We start from the raw sequence: 20,586 nt of genomic DNA on the forward strand, positions 1-20,586 counted from the left end.
TGTGAATGCTGTACGACAGCAGGTAGGGCCGTAAGAGGACTCCCTTCAAAATCACGAAGTTTAAGTCATCGGTCTCAGGTTCCTACTCCTGTCATTTGAAAATGCTGGGTAGATGGAAAGGGATTCTCTAAGCCGTGAAATACGCACTGGTGCAACTTGCGGACTCTGCTCGATACATTCAGGGGGAACGTGTGCAAGTAGCAGTATCTGCCTGGGTCTGAATACACAGCACAGCAGAACACCTATTTGCTTTGCCAGACATTGCTTATAAACCCCGTCTTCACAGTCGGCCTTACCTGATGTTTAAAAAGGACTTATAACGCTCATTTATCTTTTCTGGGGGAAAAAAATTCTGTTAATGCAGCCTTTGAATAAGTGCTACCCTGCTCTTTAAATGCTAAAGTTCACTAAAACTCCAGTGATTTATGTGAAGCTTTTGACTGCCAGCACCTGGCAGATGAAGAAACCTACTCAAGCTTCAGTCATAAACAGATAGCATACAATTTAATTTTAATGTGCTCGTTAGTCGTAGCACATTTCAGACATAATTGTGAACGCAACACAAAATTATAGCAAAAAGACAATTTTAATGCTGCTGTAGAAAAAAAGGTTATATGAAGAGTCATATAATGGTGCTTCATTGTCAACAACAAAACAGGGCACAGAGTGCATTACAGTGTCTGTGCTGTTTACATGCCAATATTTTATACATAGATTCTCATATGGTGTCAGCTGTCAGTTACTTCTGCAAATTAACTGCCAAAAATGGAGACGAACAGAATCACTTAGTGTGCTGGTAACCACGGGTTACCTTTCATATGCCTAAAGATAAAGCTGCAGTATGGAATCTTGGGAGAATAATTAGGCAGAGCAAAACAGAAAGTTACCAATTGAAATAAAAAGGCATTCTACAATAGGAAATAACAACCAAGAGTGCTTATAAATAAGTAAAAGAGGTTATATCACAGAATGCCTCATAACTTTTAAGCAAAGTATTACAGTACAAACATTTTAAAGGCTTTATCAATGTTTAGGAAATACAGTACAAGTTTTTCAAATAGATTTAACCCTTTGAGCACTGAGTTTATTTTGAATTGTTTCTTTATTTTTATTTTTTTTTTTTACTAATAAATACCTTTAAAAGTCATGTTGTGCAAAACAGTTAGAATGCATGCCAGGAATGCAGTCCGTGGCTTCTGTTTCTTCAGATGGTTTAAAAAAAAAAAAAGAAAAAAAAACAAACAAATGATAGCAACGCTAATAAATATGTATAATTTAAACATGAACCTCTATTAATATAGATGTACTGTATAGCAAAACAAAACAAAACATACTTTGCTTTAAGAATAATGTTTCTGAATACTTTATAAATGCTATCTGTGGTATCTTTCATCATATAATTTACAATGCTTGGATGTTAAAAGAAAAACCGTTAGATCTAAAAAATGAAATATACACTATATATAGGTACAGTTTATACCTGGGGCTTATCAGGTACAAAACCCACTGTTGCTAAAAATGCTGAAGAAAAAGAAAATGGCATTAACCACAATCACATTTTCCATAAGAGATTTTGAAATCTATACAATATATACATCTATGTTTCAATGTGAAAATTATATTTTTAAATTTCAAGGTGTGAGACACCTCTGCATAAATGGAGGTTCATATTAGTAATCGGAACAAAGCTGGTAAGGGTTTAAAAAAAACATATCCATACATTTTTACCAAATTAATGCAAAAGTGCTTCAAAGTACTCAGAGGGCTAAAGATTATAGGGTGAGAAATACCAGCACACTTAGGTCACATGAAAAAAGTGCACCAGAATTAGTTATAAATGCTTAATTAAACTGTCTGTTAATGCATGCAGCTTGATGCATCAGAGGGATGCACAGCAACTAAATCCAATTTACACAAAGTTCCAAACACTTACCACTGCATTTTAACCTTCATATTTTACCAGTAACAACAGCTGATTATGCACCTCTATTTAAACACTGTACAGTTATACAAAACAGTTCAGCCCAGAGCGACTCTGGAGTTAAAATAAGAACATGTGCCAAGAACTAAACAGTAGCTTTAAGGCGTCTTTGACAGTTTTCCTCAAAGCAAATTACAGTTATTTTAATCAAAAGCAAATGCTACTGCTTCTCTAACTCTGAAACATACAGAAGATGATCCTCTGGTGACTTCCCATGTGTTTTACTAAGATGAAGTTTAACAGCATGCTTGCTTGCAAAAGTCCTGTTACAAAGTTTGCACTGATAAGAAGTTCCAATATCTTCCTCTGGAGAGGACGTCACCAGTTTTTCAGACGGTGACTTTGCTTGTGCTATCTGATTGTTAATCTGTTCACTGGACAGTTTGGACAAGTCTCTTAACCTGAAACCCAGATGCGATTCAAGATGACTGATATAAGTTGAAGGAGTTCTGATCTGTGAAGCACAGTCATTACAAAAGAACACTGGGTGCCCAGTGTCCAAATTTTTAAGGAACTTAGTTCCCCCCGTCCTTCGGAGCTGGTATTTCACATTGGCTAGCCAGTGGCTAATTGTGGTCATTGAAAGTCCCGTAAACCTGGAAATGTGCATTCTTTCTTGAGGGCTCAAGTCTGACATGATGTATTTTCCCTCTGAAGTCTGCCGTAAACTAGCTGCAAACTGGGCCTGCAATATGAGCAAGTGCTGAGGGTTCCAGTTAGACTGACGTCCCTTCCTTTTCTGAGCTGGTGTACTCTCTTCTGGTTCCTCTATTGTGGTACCATCAATGTCAGATTTCTCAGATATGCTGGAAGGTGTGGAAGATTTTGATGTGTGACTTTCTGTCAGGTTCTTCAGCATATCAGATATATCTGACAAGGCATTCTCGCGTAGCGGCGAGTTTGACATGAATGACACGACTGCAGATGTCTTTGCTGTTGTCACTGTAGATGAAGAAGATGCTGAAGATGTCGATGTGGATGACAAAAGCGCTGAACCCAAAGAGCAGCTTTTGTCACTCTTGCCTTTCGTCAAATCTATGGGTTGGTCATTGTTGACATGATAAAAATAACGGTCTAAGTGGTCTGTTTTTTTGGACTGTAGAGGTGGGGTGGCCACCGCAGCCTTTTCCGCCAAACTGTTGCTCATTTTAAAAAGCATGCTCATTGGATCCAAAGCGGGCAAAGATGGCTTTGCTGCCTTCCCAAGGTGAATATTCATGACAGACTGCAGTGCACTTAATGGATTTACAAATGGCTGTTCGGGAGGGTGATCAGTAATGATAGCTGTGCTGCTACTTAAAGAACTTACAATGGACTTAACAGGCTCTTTCCCGTTTTCCACAGGTTCTACAGTTGGACTATCCTTGCAGCCATCTCTCTGAGGGACTGGACTGTTCTGCTGGCTTTTAAAGCCACCATCATTGGAGGACTCCATCTTAAGGGGTTCACTGACTTCACTACTGCATGGCGAAGGCGTTGCACGCTTCATTGGGGAAAGCTTTCCTTCAGGCTCTTTCATTTTTTCCTCCACTTTAGCCACCTTCTCGGTGACTTTCTTTACCAATTCTTCCATGGCGTGAAAGTTTGTTTTTGGCACAGGTGAGGTCTGACTGCTTGGTGGAGACACCAAGGGCTGGTTTTTAGTTGGTGACACTATTTCATTGTTTCCGAACATAGGTTTTAATGGTGTACTCTTCCCAGACGAACCCAATGACAGCTTCATCATATTAGGCAGCTGATAGGCAGCATGAATGCTGGGGTAGCCACCCCAGCTTGGCGTGCCATTCTGGGCTTTGTTTATAGCTGATGTAACTGTGTTTTCTAAAGACTTCAATATATCTAAGCCCCCCTTAGGGCTTTCTTCCAGGTCATTTTCAGTCAAGTAATGGTATTTTGAGGAGATATCATACTTCTCCTCATCTTCACTTGACTTTTCTTTGTCTTTCATTTTGTCATCAGCAATGCCTCTTTCTTTATCTACTTCTTTTTTTATTTCAACATTTAATTTAGGGGAAACACTAGAAGGTGTATTGGAAGGAGACGTAAAAGTGGTGGCAGCTAGTGGCACAGACTGGATTTTTTCATCTACTAAGGATGTTATTGTTGGTGTCGCTGGGGCTTCTATAATTGGCTTCCCTTTTTTCATGGCAGAGTTAGTGACTTTAATAAAATGTCCCGTCACCATCATGTGAGCCGTGAGTTCCTGCAGAGTGTCATGCGAACTTCCGCACTCCATGCACTTCAGAATTTGAGATTTCCTCGCCTCAAAGTGCCAGGCATAGCTGGCACCATTCTGGTGACCGTAGCGATTATTTGGCGTAATATAAGGATTAGAATTCTTTTGAAGTGCATCGTTGGTATCCGAGATTGTTGCTTTTGGTGTCCCACCTGTGGAATCTGGAGAACTTGGAAGTTCAAGTTCCAGTGATGCTTTCTTTCTAGTAGCTGGGATAATTTTTGCTGCTACAGGTGTAACAGGCTCCTTCAGAGGCACTTTTTGGTAGTGTTTTGTTTTGATCATATGAACACTCAAGTCCTGAAGAGATTCAAATGAATGACCACAGTACATACACTTTAATACTTTCTGGGCATCTTCTTTCCCTTCCATTTCAAGCAAAGAACGTTTACGAGGTTTGGACCATCTTTTGGGGTTATTGTTATCAGTTTCATGGTTGTCATCTCGATAATGTCCTGTTTCATTCATGTGCACTGTTAATTCTACTAAAGTATCATAGGCAGCACTGCAGTCTTTACAGCGGAATTTACTGGCTCCAGTAAATATAGAGCCATAAAGCTTACTGCTTTGTCTGTACAATTGAACTGTGCTAAAAAGACTTGGTTCAGGAAGAATTCTGCTCTGAGAAACTTGCTGCAGTGTTTTAGCCATAGCAGTCTGGTGCCAGTCAAAGCTGCCACTTCCACAACTGCTACTGCTGCTGCTGCTACTGCTGCTGCTACCGTTGTTTTTTTCTGAAATCGGCTGGTGAAGGTTCAAATTGAGATTGGACCAGTAGGAATTGGAGAGGAAGTTATTATACACAGCTTTCATTTGTTCTAAACTATCAGATACAGTAGAGTCTTCCAAGGGTATTGAAACCTCCTTGCTCTCTTCCTCATTTTTAATAGAGCTGCTCTCAAAGTCTGCCATGCGGTCACTTGTCTCACTGATATGTGACTCACTGTCCATTTCATGGCTCGAAAATTCAGCTGCTGGAGAGTTTTGGTAGCTTTGGCAGTTCTTACTGAAGTCTTTTTCTGGACATGCATATTTTGCTGAAGGCTCCCCATCAACTGCATTTTCATCAGGTTCCACATCTTCTTCCACCAGTGCTGCTGCTTTTAGCTCGTCTGAAACATAGGCTATTATGAAGAGAAGAAAATAAAAGTTAGTTTCTGCTGATGGTACTTTTGCTTAAGTGTTTTAGCCAAAGAAATGTACTTATTTGTAAAATTAAACAGTTAAAATTTAGTGTTTCTTCAGAGCAAGAAAAAAATCTGCTCTTCAAACATAATTTGCCACCTTATTCTTCTCAAGGGGCAACAGCTTGAAATTAAAACTAAATTTGAAATTAATGAAGCACATTCTGGAGGTGGCATTCATTTCTAAAGTAATAAATTACTTGTATCAACCTCAGAGACAGCAGTTCCTGTCTGTCAATTAATATGTCTTATGCTTCTCCTACCCCTAATGCATTTCTTAACAGACAGATTCACAATTTAAATTAAGCATGTATTTTTTGCTCAGTACAGTTTTGAGACTCAATCTTTAATAAATATAGAGTGCAACAAACATCAAAAATTCCTAAAAAGTAAAAAAATCCCCAGTTACAATCATCAAAAAATGAGATTGTTATCATTATTAGTAGTATCATATTTTAGAGGAGGAGATGGTAAAAGCAGGTGACGCAACCTTTTGAAACAACTCACTAAGAGCAATTTGAGGATATTCATTATGGGTGTAACAAATGACCCATTCACATTTAAACATACCTTTCTCAACAAGAAAGCCCATGCAGAAATATGTCAGGAGCTAGTTCAAGAAAATTGGTATGCTGTACTCATTCTTGCTGTATAAATATATACAAGACCTTCCAGTGGACCTTACAAATGTCAAAGTGTTTGCTCTTTAGACTACTTTGTCAATATTTACTCAGCATAAGCTACACGGACACCCAACAGGGATCCTGTCTTTTTTTCCCCCCTCAAGTAATGCAACTGGTGATGTAAATCTAAGATACTCTTCCTGAATAGGATAGTTGGGAACTGACAGTAAACACATTCTTTTTTCCACGGTGCTTCTGTGCACGTATTCTACATATACTAAGTCTACCCACTAAGTTTTTCCTTCAGGCAAGAAAACTATGGAAACACCGAGAGGGATCATTAACTGATCAAAATTATCTACTTCTATATAATGCATTAATTTACAGCTAAGCAAGAAAGGAAAAATAGAACATGACTGTTCTATACTAAGTGGAATTTAAAATTTTCTTGCAATCTCTCACAAATACAATTATAAACTTTGAAAAAAATGCATTTCCAGTAGACTCTGTGGTTGAAGACACTTGACTTTTGACCTTCTCTGCAACACATCTGGAATGCGTGGGTATCTGTATCTTAAACACATTGAATACTCTATAGCTTGTTTATTCAGGCAATAGTGCAGAGAAGATAATAGTTTACACCCCAGAAAGACCTACTTTAATCAACAGAGAGAAAAATGTAGAACAGTATAGTAGGTATCACATATACAGTATTGAACCTTGCAAACCTCTTTCAGGGAAAATACATTTAAATGTTATCAGAAAATCACAAGAGACAAAACAACTGTTAAAGTAACAATGAAATCAGGCTTTTAGTTGCACATGGAGTATTTTTTCATTCAGTTAGGAAATCTTCCTCCAAGCACGTGAAGTTATAATCTGATCTTCAGAATATAAGTTAAACCTTTGAAAGCACAAACATATCATGTAAGAGCAACACCTCACTGCGATTAGATATTTCAGCTCAGATAATTTCAATGCAGAGGATTCATGCAGTAAGGGTCCTATTTTTAATGTCTGGGAGAACACAGTTTGAAAGGATTATGTTAAAAACTTTATTATATGATGTTTCAAAGATGCTGATACGAAGATCAGACTTTAACAACAAGTATATGTACTCTAATGAAACAGAGCTGTGCTGTTTTGCTCTATTTTATGCTTTTTCAAAACATTCTGAAAGAATTCAAGAATCCTTATTTTATGTATATTACAGTCACGGTGGTAATTTGTAGTAAGGACCAGTGCCTATCCTGCAAATACTTGCAATGAAACCATGACAAAGAATCTAACAAGGTGGATTTCATTCAATACTTTAATTCCCCTATGGATGATACAGATCGTTTTTCATCGTAATTATTTGTTCCATCATGTTTCTGAACTCTACCAAAAATTTTAGCAAAGGAGACCAAAGCAGTTCAAATTACTCTCTAAAGCTGAAAAAAATTAAATAATTACTGATAATGTGTAAACAACTGGCTACCAACTACCTCTTTCTCAATCACGCCATATCCTAGTGATACGAATACAGAAGGATGGAAGGAAGAAATGACCGCATGAAACCTATCATTTGGAAGCAAATGTACCCTTTTGCTTTTCCTCTTTGTGGAAACAGGTTTTCTTTTACAACTCCAGTTCCTTTGCCTCTGTTGTGAAACTGAAGAATAATTCCCTTTTTACGAGATAAAGAAAATCCAAGGTTATTGCCACATTGCCTGCATTAGAAAGATCTCACTCACACCTGCGGGCTGAGATGGCACACCAAAGCACTCTGTAAGCGTACCTGTCTTTTGCTCTCTTTTGTCCACTGAGTGCTAGTGTGAGCGTGTGCCACCCACTCCCACCACCACACCACATACCAAAGCCCTTGGGCTTGGTCCCTGCACACCACAGAAAGTGCTCCTGGGGACCGATGCTCACCAACACAAACAGGGGTCACAGAATCAAGCCCCTAATTAGTGTCGTTTTCTTTACATTTTTATTTCTCTTATTGCTGAAATCTTATGAATTTTGTTTGGACTGAAACACTTGTATTGTCACATTCACAGTTTTTTTAGAGAGTGACTTTTACATTAGGGAAAACCTCCAGCATGTGGCTCATTTAAATGTAAATCTATTTACCTTTCATGCTTTCTTTGCCCTTTTCACCAACTATCAAGCATATTTGCGTGTTAACCAGGAGCTGCCTCCTCTATAACTGTTCTCCTTCCTAAGCTCAAGTTGCGAAGCCAAGTTGTGACATCAGTCTTTGATCCAGATATGAGGGAAATGAGGCACAAACGACAGTATGGAATTTAACCCGGCCATCTGCAGCTTTGATATACTGACAGTACAAACAACTCCTCCTGCTCTTTCCCGTGCACAAGGGAGTGGAGGGATGACACACGACATCACCCCCAGCTGCCTCAACCAAAGACTTAGGCAAGAGGTGAGGGAGTTCAGGGAGACTTCTTAGCCTAAAACCTAAAACACCATCCTAAACCAGAGTTTATGCCCGTAGCTTCTAACACCTTATTCCAAGGGCCTGGACACCTCATCACTTGCCTTCAGGGCAATAAAAGGCAACCCAACAAATCCTGGAACAACCTGCGATGGTAGACTCGGGGCATACTCCAAGGCTTTGCAACACCACTACAGGCAGCTTTATGGTGGCTGAAGGGCTCGCAGATCCCTGAGGCTTTGTCTTCAGAGGTTCGATGCAAAAGGCAAATGACACATTTCCTCCCCAGAAAACCCACTTAAATTGTTACCAGAATGTGGGACAGAAGAGGAGAGAGGGTTAAGGCCAAGCTTCAGTCCCACACTAGCAGGGAGTATGGGATTCAGTGCAGGTGCTAGTGGAAAGGAGCCCATCTGCAGCCAAGGGAATCTCTGATCCCTTCCTGCCCCACCAGACCTTGCTCAGGGGAGAGAGATGATCTATAGCCTGTCTGAGTACAGACAAAGGTAACAGCTTCACTGCAACAGAGAGAAGCACTAGGAGGGCCGTAGCAGAGAAATTTCTTGTTTGGTTAGGTACCTACAGGAAGAGCAAAGAGACTATAAAAGCAGAGAATAAAATCAGGAGGCGATGGTAAAAAAAAAAAAGTTTCACTGAGATTCATTGCCTGGTGGAGAGATTGTCTTTAAGAAGCACTGTCTCCAACCCATTGTTACCCAGCCGTTTCCTTCTTATTTAAAAAAAAAAAAAAAAAAAGACTCGTGGTTTGATATTTTTCAAGTGTAAAGTAAATGTTTGAAACAGCAGGGCATCTGTACAACTCTTCTTCAATGCCTTGACAGCAAAGTCTAAGGGAAAAAACCAACTTTAAAGGCAATTCTAATGGCAGAAGAAGTTAAGAAGAATGGAAATGAAAGAAATTAGGTGGTTCTGGTTTTTTGTTTTTCCAGAGTAAAAGAAGGGAAAACAATACAGTTCTTGGAAAAGTTTTTAGTTTACATCTCATAGGGCACCATAAACCACAGGAAACTGCCTGCAAGTTGAGCAATGGTGTCACTGTGACATAATATTTGACAACAAATGGAAAGCGGTTCCATGATGTGGCCCTCAATTTCTAGTGATGAGAACAGAAAAGGGATTCAGAAACCTATTGCAGGTGCAGCTACAGAGAGGTCGAGAACAGACAGTTCCCTCATTAATATTTATTACAATTAAACTGCTAGGTAATAATGAAATTAACACATTTGATATCAATACATAACAGTAAGCTGTAGTATAATGCAATTCATTTCCACACAAGAGGGAATTACCTTCATAACTGAGCTATGGATCATTTCTTTGCCAGTGGAAATAAATTGTGATCCATCACTGCCCAAAATGATCTACATACTGTATATACACTAAAAAACTCATATACCTGGCTCTACACAGACACCAGAGATCTACTATGCAAGAGCAGAGAAATATCACCAGTCCACTACGTTTCTGCAGGCAGAGAAAGTCCCCGTGCAGCTACCACAGCCGTTACTCTGCTGATCTCCTGGGCCAAACTCAGCAACGTTCTGAGATGCTCACCAGCACAACAGCTACCAGCTCGAACCCCGACTGCTAGAGGTCCTCTTCAGCAGAAAGAGGAAAAACATCACATGGTTTTCATCCCTTCTGTGGCAACATCCACCCAGTAACATGGTCAGACACACACCTCCTCAAGTTTGCTTGGAAATACAAAACCACAGCATTAAAGGCGTATTTTACTGTTCTCCAAAATGCAATTAATTGCACAATTCTTCCCTTATTTCCTGAAAAATGCATCTGAGACCATATATTTTGGTTTGGATCTACCCAAATATTTCATTTTGATACTTCTGAAATGGCTTGTTTTAATTATGTTTTTTTGCCAAGACTTTTTCCTTTTATTTTAATTAGCTTACTGGGGTATATTTAAGCTAGAATATAAGCTCTTTGCTTGAAAAAGTACCAAAACATTCAAATATTCTTCTCACATGAAAAAATGCTTAACTACAAAAGTTTATCAAAACCATTCGGTTCCTTGGAAATATTTTGGCTTTAACCGAATAGCTTTTTATTAAAAAAATTACAACCAGCTTTATTATTTATTTAAGCATGGTTTGAAATCATCATGTAATACTAAGGATCATTTCCCAAACCATCTGATTTTGAGTGCATCTTGAAAAAAAAGCTTCTCAACCCTTAAAAAACACTGAATCCATATACATCTTGCACTTGAAGAAGAGAACAGCAGAACGGGATGAATATTATATTTCCAGTCAAAAAGAAAAAGAGAAAAAAAGATCAGAACAGATCATAAAGTGGAGCAGCGAGGAGGACCCAGCCAGTGAACCCCTTTCTGCAGCCCAGCTCCCCGCTGCTCCCCAAGCCCAAGCACAGCGCTGCGAGAGGGCTGCTCCTGGCACAGCCCCTGCTGCTGGCAGTGCAGAGCCTTTTCTTAAATATCATTCCCATTCTGTTTTAAAGCAGACACCAGCCACCTAAGAAATCACTGGAATATTTTTTTAAGATTAAATTAATTGATGAAAACCTCAAAGAGTCCCCGGTTTCGGTGGGACCATTCAGAGTTAAGAGGGGGCACAGTCTGAACACAAGTCAAGAGAAAGCCAACAGAGAAACAGCAGCACGAAGATGATTTGACTGTGCCAATGAACCTTACTCACAAAATTAATGAACAGAGGCAAGAGAAAACCAGCTCGGTGGATGGAGTCAATCAAAGACCTAATGCAAATGAAGGCATATAAAAGAGTTATATTAGTCTGTTAGAAAACTCCCACTCCGCAGGCCTTCCACTTACAGGAAGAAAGGCGAACATTTCACCCACAACATGAGCTATTTCTATACCGAGACTGACTGATAATTCACATGTAACTGAAATTGTATTTGAGACTTCACTACTTGACAGAGATGTTAGCGTATTCCTCATTAGGCGATAGAAATGGGAGGTAAGAGTGGCTGCCCTGTTTACAAGAGTGGCAAATGACAACACTGTCTCTAAACAGGCATGGCAATACTGATTACCCAGCACCTTGACAGGGACATTATTTCTGTTAGAAAGGTCAAAGGTTCTGTTTCATAGAGGCAGGACTGTCTATTATGGGAGAGAAATGTTATTTCCAAGTGGAGAGGTCAGCACTTCTCTCGCACATCGGCTGAAGTCGCTGGTACCTCGCACTGGAGTACGATCCTACTGCAAGACTGATTATTCTGCCCACTGGCAAGGTCAAGAATATTAATTTTGAACATGTTAATTTGATGTGATGTGCATGATTAATGCTTGTTTAGCTGGATTTTTTGTATGTTGATAAATCTGCAGCCTTTTCCTGCCAATAATAGTGTAGTATTAAGTTACTGGGAATCAGTGTGGATGGTTGTGACATAGCGTGCCAATCTAATGGGTGGCTAACATTAGGCACGAGCAACTTTGAAGTGTACTTGTGTTTGTTCCTTCATGAAAATACTGCAGCTGTCTGCCACAGAGAGCTCAGAAATAGGCTAGAGGAAGCTAGCCAGCTGCTCTAATCCAGCATCCCGGACTGGTATTACATTTGGAGCAACTTCAGAGAGGTCCAATCAACTGTAAGTGTTAAGAGTTGAGAATTACATGGACAAGAATATGCAGTGAAGAGATGATAACAAGAAATGAGTTTATATGTCATTAAAGTGCAGGCCATCTAAGTGCAGAACAAAGCAAGTCTACAGCAGGCACCTTTTCCTGATGTCACTGTATATCCAAACTCCCCTGTTTTTTGTGTAGTGTAAGGGAGGGTACAGGATTCAGGTCTTCTATTCACTTTAGACTTTACACTGCCGTATGAGAAGTGTCATACAGGCCACCTACAAATGAAGAGAGAAAACATTCAAAAATTGATACTAATTCTGATAAGGAAGGTATTCACTTTTCAGAAACCAAATACTGTTTAGATGTTTGTTAAATGAGAGATTCCTAAGAAAAGATCACATTTATGTATTATCTACTTCATTAAATACACACCTGAAGAAACAGGAGCCTTTACTATTAAATGATGGCTTAGAAACAACTTAGTACTATTGGACAGCAGCACTACTGACGTGTTCAAAAGCTTCAACGAGTGTTTTATTCTTCACAGTAACCCTGTGGAAGAAAAATTCTTATCCACAGTTTATAGCTGCAAAGCTGGAAATCCGAAGAAGTTAAAAATTACTTGCCTAGTGCCAGACAAGAAGACAAGTAAAGGAGGCTGTAACTCTTGTAGGTTAATATATATAATTCAGCTGTTTACACAAAACATGAGAAGATGGTTTAAGTTTGTGTTTCTGTTCCTATGCTTCTTCACAGTGTGTTTATGTGAGTACAATACATGTGTATAATTGAAAATAATTACCAGTTTTCAGCTTAAACAATTATGAAGGATAAAATACCCAGTGAAATACCCACAGGTGCATGTACTGTGCACAACCCAGAGCCTGTGGTGACAAACTTCCTCTGAGACAAGCTGCTGGGATCCAATAAATGCTGAATCTGCAGACTGCCAGCAAACTTATTTTCACAATGGGGAAAATAATAAAGGTTTTTGAAGTAAGAGAAAGTATTGTCACAACTCTCCTCCAAAGAGCTTTCTGCTCCCAGAGCAGAGCACAACTTCAGGTACACTGCGAATGCCTGTTCTACCAGAACCATGCTGGAGATGCAACATGATGGATCACGCCTCTCTCCTCCAAAGCTGCGCTCTGCCTTGATTTCTGCCCGGGGCCTAAACTCCCTGAATTCAACCTGCTGAGCAGGCTTTTTCTAAAATCTGTTCAAATTATCCACCCGTGAAACATAACACCACTTCCTTCTAACATGGAGAAGAGCACATGATCCTGGTCACACCGCAGTGTACTCTTCTACGGGTAGGGTTGCATGAGGATTGGTCTGAGATCTGTCTCACTTGAAGAGTTCATCTGCCACCCTCTACAAGAAGTTTTTGACAAGAAGGGATCTGAAGATTAAAAAACTTCAAGTGAGACCCAAGGTCCAATTTACGCCCATGCATAATGAACAAAACCATATAGATTTTTAAAGAGACTTCCTCATGTAAAACTTGCCTTCAGATGTCATTATTGTACAGTCAGAAGTGAACAACATGCTTATGAGAAACTTCACAGGACTGACAGTTCAGAGACTATGCCTGGTCAGGAAAAACAGATTTTTATGGGTTTTGTCCTAAATTTGCAGTCACACATACACAATACAACTGACTCCCAAAAGAATCACAGCTGTAGAGAAGCTGGGGAACAGTTCATGTCCCACTGTGTGTGCCCACAGTTGATTATCAGAAGCAATGCAGGATCACAGTAATCGAGTGGAAGGGCTGAGAAACATTATGGACTCCCATGATGACAGAAGGACCTTCCTTGCTATTGTATTTTGTAGAATCAATCTCCTTCCCCCTTTGAACTCTGGGGGAGCAGAGATTTTAACAGCCCCTATGAGCATAAGCCTGGAATTTCTGGCTGATTCTGCTGAAAAAGGAGAAAAAAACCTTCTTGGCCTTCCCTGTCACCACACAAACAACCTTTCACAAGCACCATCAGGACTAGATCAAGCAGGGAAATGAGTAGCAGGGACTGTGAGCACCCATTAGGAATTCTCAGCCTCTGCTTGGTTTGAGTCAGTTCACGGTCTTGGTGTTCCCGTTCCCTCAACATTCATGTAGTACCTTCCTCTTCCTCCCCTCCTCACCCCTCCACATTCCTGGGGAAAGGATGCCCTTCCTCCAAGTACACCAAAGTTACAAATGAACATCATTCGAAGGAGCATAAAAGTTCCTCACTATCCACCAGGGGGTTAAGGGTCAGCTAACCAGCCACGAAGGGGAAACACCACCGGGGATTCAAGAGCCAGGCACTGTTGAAGTAAACAGTTCACAAGCAGCCCCATAGTCTGAAAACTTTCACATAAACTTAACAAATACAATTAGTATGTGCATTAGTAACAGAAAAAAAAGGACCTACATTTGCTATATAAATTATTCATCACAAATAAATGTGATCCACTCTAAGTAAGACAAAAGTGGTTTTCCATTGGTTTCCAAGACAGTTGCTTGGTCTGAAGTACTACACACTTGTAAGAGTTTCCACTCCATGCAAGCACATACTACAGTGGGATATAAATGTTTGTAAAGCAGAGAAAAACAGCTTCATGTTATGCTTTGACCCTAATTTTGATTTAGGAGGTAAATTGTTTTTTGGACTCTCTAAAATTTTTCTAAGCACAGAGTTACCATTTCCTCAAATGGACAAAAATATCTACCAGAATCCTCAAAGAATAAAAATATTTATTGCTGTGTTTTGTTTTTTAAATAAAAGTCACTATCAACATCCCGGTAAGATGAAGCCAAATTCTCTGTATGAATTGGTACTAGGAACACACAGTGACACAATCTCTGCTTGATATCAGCATTTGGGTGGCATCTTTTAATCACTGAAAAGCACACAGGGCATTCGACAAACTAATACAAGATTCACAGCCAACTCCAGGATAAGCAGGCATGAGCATAAAAGTTCTCAATATGGCTCTAATAGCTCTTAATTATTATAATCCTTCACTGAGCAAACAGATGTTGTAAGGGAACTTTAGTTTCTTCAAATGCAGTAATCAAACCATTCTGCTTCTGCCCTGCCTCTTTTCAGTAAATGCTTTGTATAGTCGAGTGGAAATAGCAAATGTAGTGACAAAATGACCATTTAATTGTCACAGAAATCTGTTTCTGAACAAAATTGATGTTGTCATTTCTCTTTATACACATTTCTCAGAGTCTTCTGATTATGGTTTAGCATTTTTTTTAGATTAAGAAAAAAAATCTTACACCTTACTTTCTGCAGTCTTCCCACATCTTTGGTTGCTCCTTATCTGTCCACATCTTACAAGTGTTACAGTAACCAGAACACTGGCTTTGCATTTGTGTTTAACTATACTGATATTAACACACATCTCTGGAGCTGCAGCCTTCATTGTGAAGTTTTTAAAAATCAAGTTTTCACCTAAAAGGCTTCAATATATTACAGTGAGTCATTCTACTTGGAGATTTATTTGTACATGATCATGACTACTTAAGACATTCAAAATATACCGAAAGACCTTCAACCTGATCCTTCATTTTTCTTGCAAACTTGAAATTCCCATTGAAGTCCTTTATACAGTAGTTTCAATAGCTATTTTGGTTGCAGTGCCTCCTCACAATAAACTCCATACAACTGTATGAATGGTATAGTAGAAATCCAAATGATTTCAATCACAATTTCAGCTATTGTGAACTTGTACTTATAATGAAGTTTCTCCATGAAAAAAAGGAATTCACTGTGGGCCAACAAAGCTTTGTGTCCTTTCACAGTTTTCATTCAGCCCTCATTTAAGAAAAACAACTATTGACTGCAATATGAATCTTAGGACTTGGAGAAAGCAGAGATTCTAAGGATTACCTCTACAAGATGGCCCCAGCTTGTTTTGTATGTACAGCAAAAAGAAGCACTGAATATTCATTTCACTCATTTGCTAACTATACTAATACACGCTTTTGTAAATGAGTCTCTATCTAGCACTAGCTATTGAACTGAAGGGTATTTGAATAGGTGGGTTTTGCTATAATACCACACTAAGATAATGTGCTGGAAACAAATGGTTCACTGATTCCTGAATAGAAAACTTGCTGGAAAACCCTGAGAACTGGAAGATGAGGGGGAGGGGATTAAAATGTCGCTTCAGAGCCACCAACCAAACTCTTGTCATTTTTAAAAGATGTTCCTGTGGCACAATATGAATAGTTTATAGCCACGATTGTGAACATTCAATGTCATATAAGAAAAGACACTTGTCAAGAGCCTTTCCCTTACAAGCACCCTCATCATGACCTGTGTTAATGAAGTTAATTGAATTTAAGATCAATAATGGTTAATTATTGCAATTTGACATTCTGAGATAAATGGCTTTAAGACAGAGAAATGTGTGTGTATGTGAATTCTCTCCAAAGAAGGTGAACACATTACAGCCTAAGAGGGATCACACAGTCCTTCCATTGATCCCGGTACAATCTGATCGACCTAATCCTCTGATGAATGTGGGCTTTTCACAGCTACAAGTAAATGTTCTACAAGACTACTCTAACCCTTGTCACTGACCAAATCTATATGAGCTGTACACCAGAAATCTATTGAGATAGATTAAAGAACTGCTGTAGAAACAAGAGATGCTTCAATGAAGATGAAGGTTTATTATATTGACTATTAACGTTACATGCAGTATGTAATTATGAGTGCTTATGGATCATAAGAGTTTAATTTTGGTCAGTTAGATGTAAATGATCATAACTGAAAAACAGTATTAAATTTAAAAAATACTAGATTAAAAAAATCCAACAGCTGTGTTGAATTTGATGACTTACATGCGAATGTTCAATAAGAAAGTGATTTTAAAATCATCCTTGAAATGTGCAAGAAGACAGTCACAGACGGGTATTTATTTCATAAAGTCACTCATCAGCCTACTTCATTTAGGGTTTTTTTAAGTTTACTTTCACAATAGTTCCTCAACAGGAAGACATTTTTTCAAACGTGTTAGTAATGATATTCTTACATGCATACTGAACAAGTTAAATGACCACTTACAAGATTTATAATGACAAAGTAAATGTCAAGGAAAAAGTATTACTGATTGCAGAGCACTGACAATAAAAAGCCGCTGAAGAGTTCTGTCAAAATGTAAGATTATGCAAAAACACTATTGAGAACACTGCTAATCATCTGCTCTTGTCAATTACTTGAAGGGTATCTGACAGCATATTTACATTAAACACATTTCAGTAGCAAAATCCTTAATGCTGTATCAGAGTATTTTCATTATCATTAGAAATCCTTTAAAAAGTCCTTTTCCAGCAGAGCATTATAGCAGCAATGATGTAATAGCTATCTCCGTATCAGGTAGGGGTATCTATTTCATGCTATTATAGATCCATAACATTTGAAATAATATAACCAAAGACTAAATATACATGTAAGATGGCAATCTCCATGTTCCTGTACCCAGCGTAGGTATTTTCAAGTAACAGCTTTGTAGGAGTCTCAAACTAAGCGCAAACGGATGATCTGTCTTTGTCTGGCCATTCTTTTAGCCTCTTACTCCTCGTGTGACTGTATTTTATTATGGCAAAAGACATTATCAAGCAGTCATTTTTTCTAAATCTTTGATTGTAACTTGCAATTCAGCTGCTTTATGAGGAGTCACATTAACTACCAATACCTTTCACCCACACTAGAAACTTATTTTAGTTATGTCTATCTTATACTTTATGGAACCCTTCCTCCAAAATAGAGAAATAAATGAAATGTAATGAAAATGAAATGTTGATCCTTTCCATGCTTCAGCAGGCGTTACTAAAAAAGCATACATAACCCTGTTGGATGTGTAAAACAGTAAGCATGCATAAAAATGGACAGAGTGTAAGCATGAGCTGCCTTTCGGAAGGAATTCATTGTGGCTTAGAGGAAAAAGAAGGAAAATAAGCCCCGACCATGACTTGCAGGATCAGTTTATGGTCCTTCCACCACTTCTCTTGTAGACAGCACACTAAAACTCAGTCTACCTGCCCGTAAAAGGGGAAAAGAGTCTTGATGCTCTTACTGCTGCTACAGCACTACAGTTTTTCAGATAAAACAAGACCACTTATTAAAACTAACCTGGCAGAAAGCACAGATCAGACCTCAGGATCTGGATCAAATTCAACCCTGATTCATATCATACAGGTAAGTGGCATTACATGTCATTCACTTCTTAAGTCAAAGACAAGTATTTGTAATAATAAAAATGCAAATGTGACACCAGTTGAGCATATCAGGTGTGTCGCACATACACCCAGTCATATATGTACCTCCACATCTACTGTGCTAGAAAGCTGGGAAGGCAGCAGTCAGGCCTTCCACTCTGCCATCATCCAAAAAACAAGGAAACTAGAGGCAGCTCTGTGATCCTGCCCTTCCCCTCCCATGCTAAGCAGCTCTGAGGTGCAGGACCGAAGCACCTGGCAAACACCGGCAGCAACAATCGCTGTACTGTGCTGGGTGCTGTACAAACCTGAAACTCGTCCAAGCTGCTGTCAGTTACGGACAGACAGATTCCTGACTGCTTTCTGAACTGCTGGCCATGCCTAGCTAACTGCAGTCAAACACCTACCAAGAGTCACCAGGAAAAAATATTTGTTCTGTGGTTTCTGTGTACCTACAGTCCAATCCTCCTCCCTGTCCTGTCAATGCCAGTGGCAAGTCTTCCACTAATTTCTGAGAAAGCAACTATGGGTTCTTAGGAGGAGAGTTTACAAAAGCAGTGCTCCAACGGGACTGCGTACAGCTAGGCTAAAACAAAAATCTTTGTAAGATTACAGCTTTTTTATGTAAAATGCATTGATTTCTCCAGGATAGCGGGATTTTTTTTTCCCCAAGTGAACAAGAAAAATCCTGATTCCCAAGACAAGAGAGAACTCTACATGCCACGCTGCAGCCTCAATTGAGTTTTATTGTTGACCTGAAAACAGTGATTTCATTGGAAATGCTGACACAAACATGACTATTGCTGATGATGATACGCATCTCACATCCACTGAATCGAAGGGATGTGGGAGGATGTTTTAATTGTTAAATTGAATAAAAAGGACATAGAAGAAAAAGTACCAGAGAGTAATTTTGCATGTGGGATTCCTATTGACCTTACTGGGAATTTTCTGTGGAAACCAAAGGGGAACTATGTCTCAGGGGAATTAATCTGTTCCCTTACATGGGCACAGAAAAAAAAAGGACTATCCATGTCAATACTTCAAATTTGCAGTCACGAGACACTGAATGTCTTGCGGAAACAGAAAGGGGATACAGAGCCTTTCACTTCTAGGTCACTGGCTTAAATCCTGCTTATTTCAGCAGTGACCAAAACTCATTACCATCCAAGCTTGCTGTTCAGTGACCAACAGTATGTGAAAGGAGCTTGTGGCCTCAGAGGCAGGTGCCCACTGTTGGCAGCCTCAGCAGAAAGACCAAGGATTAGGATGAACATTAAATATGAATTTCAGCTTAGCCCAGTGCATCAGTCCCTGCCCCAGCAACGTCCCAGGTGTGCCTGTCCCCAGACTGCTGTTTGTATTACCTGGATTGACCTTGGACTTGGCTCATTACCTTGCCCCTGCCTGACGGCCCCTGGACACTGAGGTGCTGGAGCATGTCCAAAGGGCAACGAAGCTGGTGAAGGGTCTAGAGCACAAGTCGTATGAGGAGTGGCTGAGGGAGCTGGGGTTGTTTAGTCTGGAGAAAAGGAGGCTCAGGGGAGACCTTATCACTCCCTACAGCTACCTGAAAGGAGGTTGTAGTGGGGTGGGGGTTGGTCTCTTCTCCCAAGTAACAAGGGATAGGATGAGAGGAAATGGCCTCAAGCTGTGCCAGGGGAGGTTTAGATTGGGTATTAGCAAAAATTTCTTCACCAAAAGGGTAGTCAGGCACTGGAACAGGCCGCCCAGGGAAGTGGTTGAGTCCTCATCCCTGGAGGTATTTAAAAGACGGGTAGATGTGTCACTTAGGGACATGGTTTAGTGGTGGACTTGGCCGTGCTAGGTTATCAGTTGGACTCAATGATCTTAAAGGTCTTTCCAACCTAAACAATTCTATGATTCTATTCTATGACTGTTGAGGGGACGTGTGCTGCCACCACCTCGCTCTGCTCACCGGCCTGGGTGCGGTGGGAGGCCCCTGCCTGTCACGCTCAGCTCCCACCTCGCCTCCCCTCTCGCTGCTCCCTGGCCAGGGCTTCAATGGAGCAACGTGGACAAAGATGCGGTAGTGCTGGTATCACCACATCCGTCAGTACCGCAGAAATTCACTGTCTTTTATCTGAGATGTTCCCTGACTATGGGACAGAAAAACTGACCTTTGGACAGTGAGCCACTTTTAAGACCAGGATCGGTCTCTGTATGTCAGAAGGTCCTCAGGATAAAAGAGATGACTTCATGTATCTTCGATACAAAAAGAGAATCTGTACTCCACAAATAAAAACACTCTCAAGCCTTTAAGAAGATTTACAGCTGCCACAACAAAGCCCT

The 20,586-nt window shown here is 39.8% G+C and overlaps 1 protein-coding gene across 3 annotated transcripts in view; it reads right to left on the reverse strand.

Moving 5' to 3' along the window:
* Nucleotides 1-573: 573 nt before the first annotated feature.
* TSHZ3 (teashirt zinc finger homeobox 3) overlaps nucleotides 574-20,586 on the reverse strand; it is a 65,781-nt gene continuing 45,768 nt past the window's right edge. For all 3 annotated transcript variants that reach the window (XM_087740698.1, XM_087740697.1, XM_087740696.1), the window contains one exon: nucleotides 574-5,341. In XM_087740698.1, the coding sequence (XP_087596824.1) occupies nucleotides 2,142-5,341 (3,200 nt within the window). In that variant the 3' untranslated portion in view covers nucleotides 574-2,141. The remainder of the gene's footprint in view (nucleotides 5,342-20,586) is intronic.

The sequence above is a fragment of the Nipponia nippon genome, unplaced genomic scaffold (genome assembly GCF_047370975.1).
Source record: "Nipponia nippon isolate SJK-2023a ecotype South Korea unplaced genomic scaffold, ASM4737097v1 scaffold_7, whole genome shotgun sequence".
Taxonomy (NCBI): Eukaryota; Metazoa; Chordata; class Aves; order Pelecaniformes; family Threskiornithidae; genus Nipponia; species Nipponia nippon.